The sequence below is a fragment of the Hipposideros armiger genome, unplaced genomic scaffold (genome assembly GCF_001890085.2).
Source record: "Hipposideros armiger isolate ML-2016 unplaced genomic scaffold, ASM189008v1 scaffold_505, whole genome shotgun sequence".
Classification (NCBI taxonomy): domain Eukaryota; kingdom Metazoa; phylum Chordata; class Mammalia; order Chiroptera; family Hipposideridae; genus Hipposideros; species Hipposideros armiger.
The window spans coordinates 1,238,973-1,244,972 of record NW_017731855.1 but is presented as its reverse complement, the minus strand read 5'-3'; the positions used below and the strand labels follow the sequence as shown (position 1 = coordinate 1,244,972).

The window sequence follows — 6,000 nt, the reverse complement described above, 5'->3', positions numbered from 1 at the left end:
TTCCCAGTCAAACCTCCAGATGAAAACACAGCCTGCCAACACCTTGACTGCAGCCTTGTGAGACAGCAGAGAGTCCAGCTACACCATGCCCAGACCCTTGACTCATGGCAACTGTGAAGTAATAAATGTGTATGTTGTTTTGCACTGATAATGTGTTACATAGAGACAGAAAACTAACAAAGCAGCCCCCACCGGTCCTGCACTTTTAGCACTGTAGCCCATATAGGCATTGCTCTTCTCCAATATTTGCATCAGAATGGAAATGGGGATTTCTAGTGTCTTTTTCATCCTTATTTCCCCATTAATTCCCACCTGGTGTATTCCACCAAATTGGCCTGAAATGCACCATGCATATTACTGTCTCTGGCTGCATTTTTGTTTATACCATCCCTTCCAATCCAGAATCCCTCCTTTCACCCTTTGTGCCTTATCCATCTCATCTGTGAAACCTTCTGAACTTCTGTAACACTGTACCATTGCTTCTATTGCACTTTTTATTTGCATCACTTGTTTGTCCCTGATTCATATATTGCCATATGGCCCCTTCTGAAATCTTATTTTTCTGAAAATGTTATTGAATGTGTGGGGGAGGGGGTATATATAAAACATATAAAATACAAAGAACATATAAAGGAGTATGTAAAGTTATACATATCGTTCATCCTCAATGAAATTATAAACTCATTGAAGCTCAGGATTCCACGTTGTGCATAGCATACTGCTAGGAATACACACCTCTACATTTAAAAATTGTTAACTTGTAGCCAAGCGTTGGCCACTTATTGAGCCTCTCCAGAGCCAGACTTGAGAGAATCCTTCATTGTTACCCTAATCTCGCTGAGCTGCACTTTCCTTTACTGAAAAATGTCATCTAATGAAATTATTTCAAGGATTAAATTAGGCTAATGCGGTGCCTGGCACTTCATAGCTACTCAATAAATGTGAATTGAATCAGAATTTAGGTTGACAAACCTCCCATGTGCAAAGGCTGCGCGGACACAAGAGTGGGTGAAATTATCACAGGCAGGCCAATACTTCAAAGAGCTCAGTGAAACAGAAGAAGCGTGTGCACACAAAAGGCCAGTTTAGGTAACTGTGTTTAAGCTTTAGTTTCATTTCTAAGTACAATAGATATATGTGGAATGCAAGGCTAGCAACCGACTTATAAATACTGATCAAGAGTGGGGAGGGATCTAAAGGAATGCGAGTAGGTCTTGCCAGGAAGGAAGTTTGCTGTTTCTGAAATGTTTTGGTCTTAGCCACTGGCAGGATTGATCGATTGCAGTTAGAAAAGCATTTTCTGTGCAGCCTCTCCAAACGTCTGCTTCTGTACTTCTGTATCACTGTTGCTCAAATTCACTTTTCCTTTCGAAGAGCAAGAAAAAAAATTCATCCAGCCACCCTAAGTATCCTAACACCTTCCAAGTCCTCTAAAGGAGGGTCCCTAACATTTCCCCTTACCCCCTGAATGGGTTCAAACTTCAACTCCCAGGGTTCGTCCAAATCCCTCCCCTTGCCCTGTCATCTAATGAATATGCAAATACCACATAATTGGCAGCCAATGGTGTGGATTCTGGTCACATGGTGCCGGTGGTAGGTGAGCGGACAGAAGTTGTGTGTCGGTGAAGAGATAGCCCTCAGTCTGGGGCGAGCGCGTTAGTGAGCGTGGACGGATGCTTGGGCTGTAGTCGCTGCGGCAGCGGTGGCGGCACTAGTGGTGGCAGAAGAGAGGAAGGGGGAGGGCCCGAGGGCTACACACGCTCACACTTTCAAGTTCCCTTGGAGGGACAGGAGGTGGGGCTGCAGCAAGAGGAGCCCAGGAGCAGTTCCATCCGTCCCGTCCCGTCTCCCCCTCTCCTCTGGCTCCCTGCACCCTGGCTCTGTGAGAGTTGAGGGTTCGGGTGGCAGTACGCGGCAGTGAGGGCAAGAGGGCCAGGAGAGCGGGGAGCAGAGCCAGAGGTGCGGGGGAAGATGCCCATCCTGCTATTCCTCATAGACACGTCCGCCTCTATGAACCAGCGCACTGACCTGGGCACCTCCTATTTGGACATTGCCAAAGGCGCTGTGGAGTTATTCTTGAAGGTAAAGGGAGGGGAGGGGAGAGCTGGGGAGAGCTCCAGAGGGATGGGGATTTAGGTGTTTCTGTAACGTTTGTGTCGCCCCCTCCTCCCTTTTCCTTTCGCGGCCCCCTCCGTCATCCCTCGTTCCGCAGCTGCGCGCCCGGGACCCGGCCAGCCGCGGAGACAGGTACATGCTGGTCACCTACGACGAACCGCCGTACTGCATCAAGGTAACGGGGCCATCAACGGGGTGGGGCGGGCGGGAAGCGGGACCAGTCGGCTGGGGCGGCTTCCTCTCCTGGCCCCCGCCGGAGCAGTCTTGCGTCGCCCCGCAGGGTCTGCGGGGCAGTGGGGGGCGCGCAGAGGGCGGGCAGAGCGGTGCGGTCGGTGGCTTCCGAGTCGCCGCGGCTCCCCGGGTCGGGGGAGGGGCAGTCCCAGGGAGAAACCGCAGGAGAGCTGGGCCCGTGGCGGCGGCGACCGCAGCGGCCTCGGAAGATGGCGGACATTTTGCTTTTGTATGAGCCAAAGAGGGAGACTGAGGGCGCTGCTGAGATGGAAAGGAGGGAGGGGTGGGGAAGAGGACCGAGACCCGCCCCTTCGGGGCGCACCCCTGGCGGCTGCGGCCGAGGGGCAGGACGAGCCTGCGACTCCGCCCCAGGTGCTTCGGGCCGGGCGCGGGCTTCCCTGGAGCCCCAGCTCCTCCTCGGGCCCCTCCTTCCTCTCCAGCTCCCCGCTGTTTCTCCTTTCCCCCCTCTTCCTCCCGCTCCCCTCCCCTTCCTGCTGAGAGCGTGGCAGCGCCAGCCACCGGCCTTCAAAGATTAGACTACTGCTTTTGCACTTCTGCAGTCTTCAACCCACCCCCGCGCAAAGGAAAATCTGTCCGCTGAGCAAACCTCCCAACCCCCAGACCGGAGAAACTTCGTTTCTTCTCCTTAATCGGTCCGGCCAAGCCCGGCCCTCGGTTACCTTAGCTACTGTTAGTGTTTTATTGGAGACAAACCGAAGCCGCGACAGGGTGGGGCGGGGAAATGCCCAGTCAGGACCCACAAGGGGCAGCAGGGCTTTTTAGGGACCTGGCCTACCTATTTACATCATCAATTAGGTTTGCGTTAGCCACGTAAGGATTTGTCCAGGGAAGAGGGATGAAGGAAGGGGAGGACTCTACTGTTCGCAGTTACAATAGTCAAATTGGATGATTTGATCCACAGGATGCTGACCTACAGGAGAAAAGTAGGGACAACTTCACCTCCGTGGTGTAGTTAATGTACGTTACTAGTGGCGAGGAGATACAGAACCGCTTTGCCTGCAGTGACCCGTTGAAATAGAGCTCAGACTATTCAATCAACCTGCCTAAGAGTCCCGCTTGCATATTGATACTTAGAAAATACATTACCGTAATCCTTCATGTCTTTTGCTAGACGCCCGCTTTTTCTCAGAATTATCTTAATAGTGCTGGGGAGGTGCCATCTGGATGTGTTGTAATTCGTTTCTGCCAAGTGAGGTATTTAAAAGAATGGAACCTACCAAACTGAATAGTTGGCCAAAGAGAGTGTTTCTGCAGAAATAAAACCAAAGGGTGGGAGGAGAATAAAGAAAACCAAAGGGAGGCTTTAATTTAGTAACTCCTATTATAGTTTTGATGAACAGTTTGACTAGTAGGTTCCCTTTAGAAACTTATGTTTTTGATACTTTGTTTTCGGTTTTTGACTATTTATTTAGAAAAATGGAGCAAGTAGAGATTTTTCAAAAAGCCATAATCTTTTTAAAAATCTCAGTATCCCAAAAGGGTGTGACCATTTCTTCCACCTAGAAAAGCACACGTTTGTACATCTTAAGTCTGATGATCTGTACCCTTTGAATACTGATACATATAAGAACCCACTATTTGTAGTGTGGCCAATTGAAGTCCGCCTTAATTGAAGTAGTAAAAGGGATAAACTCCAAAGCAGTGTGCCTTTTTAAAAAAGGAATCACTTATTTAGCATTTTCCTGAATGTTGACAATCATAATTTAAAAATAGGTTTTGAACAAACATAAACTCATAGATACAGACTACAGAAAAAAAATTTATTAACAAATGGTTTTTGATTTATGAAAGTTTCATGGCAATGTTTACAGAATCTTTGGAAAATGAAAAGAAAGTCTCATCTTCCTTTTAACCATCATTGCACTTTTTTACCTAGCATTGTAATCACAGTGTACATATTAGTTTGTATTCTGCTTTTTCCACCTATATTGTTCCACGAATTATTCCAGGCTGCCACATAGTCCTCATACTTAAAATTTTTAGTGTCTGTGTAACTTATCCATGGTATTTTAGAGGCTTAAGATAGTTCTGTGAAAAGAGGGGGAAAGTTGGATTTGGTTTTTAGTGGAAATTTCATCTGTTAGCTCTTTTTATCCTGCCATCTTATACACTACATTTTTTTCCCTAAAGTAAAAAAACATTCTTCCAAATTGAGTTTGATCTTTTTTCCTTATGTAGGTCAGGTATGAGAACATACTTTCTGTAATGATTCTAATTGTTAATCATTAGTTATCTTCTTATTTAGTATTTTTGCTTTCCAAGGTAATTCAGGTTTTTATTTTAATCTTATAAGATAACTGCATGTGCTAGGAAACGATTAATGATCTTAATGATGTTCTTGTCATGTTGCCATCTATACCTGAATTACTAATGGTATGCCATAGTTGGGTAGCATTTTCTTTTTCTGAGTCACTTTCAGCCACTCCCTCCTGCCCACCCCAATCCCCCCTCTGCATGTGGTAACTATTTGTTCTTTTGCTGCTAGGATCTAGCCATTCTGGTAGGTCTGAAATTTTAGAACAGCTGGTGAATTTTTCTTAAAATTTAGTCTAGTCTTTCACTTGCTAATAGCTAGGAGCCATAAATGTCTGTTTTCTGTCACACTGATTGTCAAATAGGTCTTTCTTTGATTGTCAGCAGGCATCATAGTTCCTACTTAAAACTTCACTCTTCATTAGCAGCCTGAGGTCCTTTCAGCATAGTGATGTTAGATAGGGTTTGATTTTTGTAGCTTATTTTTCTGCAGAATAGTGGAAAGTGTATTCTTCAATTTGTCTACGGTTGGCGGGCCATTGTTATCTCTTCTCAAAATAATTTTATTTCTCAGGTCTTCATTATATCCAACTCTAAACATTGCAAAAAAAATGTTTTTTCCACTAGAAGATTCAATTCTATTGGTGTCACAACAGGCGTAAGTTGTGCATTTGGTTGGGAGGTTTATTCCCTAATAGGCATGGAACTATTCCCAGTATATCCACTTACAAGCTCTGACAATAAATCTTGTTGTGAAAAGTTACTGTGACTGGAACTTTTCACTAATGTATACTGTTGAGTATGTGAATATAGTATTTCACCTAGGACTTAGTAACTTCTCACAGCACACCCTGCAGTTCCTGGCTATGTGCTCTTTTTAAATTAGTCATACCTGTTACTTGAAGTCAGCTTTGCATAGATGGAATTAAGTTTGATTTGGGGACCATATAAAAAGCATATGAAACAAAAGCATTTTGTGCTGCATCTGTTTCAAGTGTTGCTTTGCAGACAAGTTTTATATGTAGTGTCACAAGTGTTAGCACTACATTTGTACAGTGGTATCTTTAATGTACACAGCTAGGATGAAACTCATAATATTTAAAATTTCCAGTGTATCCTTATAAGACTAATACATGGTTTTAAAAAGTGGGGTTTTTTAATATTCTTAATAGTTATGTATGTGGTTCTGCTGTCTTGTATGTCTTGTTTTGCAATGGATCTTGATTTCCTTTTATTCAGTGACTAGCGAAGGTAAGCGCATCACTACTGCTAACTCTGAGCCAATTGAGTGCATCAAGAAGCAAGTGAGCCAGGAGACTGGGGTATATAATAAAAAGATTTAAAAAGAATAAAAAAGATTCAAAATACTTTGTTTTGAGC

General features: G+C 44.8%; 1 protein-coding gene across 5 annotated transcripts in view; it reads left to right on the top strand.

Annotated features, from left to right (window-relative positions):
• The first annotated feature begins 1,612 nt into the window (after positions 1-1,612).
• Positions 1,613-6,000, top strand: part of LOC109396170 (integrator complex subunit 6-like) — a 62,236-nt gene continuing 57,848 nt past the window's right edge. For 2 of the 5 annotated variants that reach the window (XM_019667785.1, XM_019667782.1), the window contains exons 1-2: positions 1,630-2,082; positions 2,213-2,290. In XM_019667785.1, the coding sequence (XP_019523330.1) occupies positions 1,972-2,082; positions 2,213-2,290 (189 nt within the window). In that variant the 5' untranslated portion in view covers positions 1,630-1,971. Of the gene's footprint in view, positions 2,083-2,212; positions 2,291-6,000 lie in introns of all 5 variants that reach the window. The other 3 variants (XM_019667784.1, XM_019667786.1, XM_019667783.1) reach the window with 3 other exon arrangements.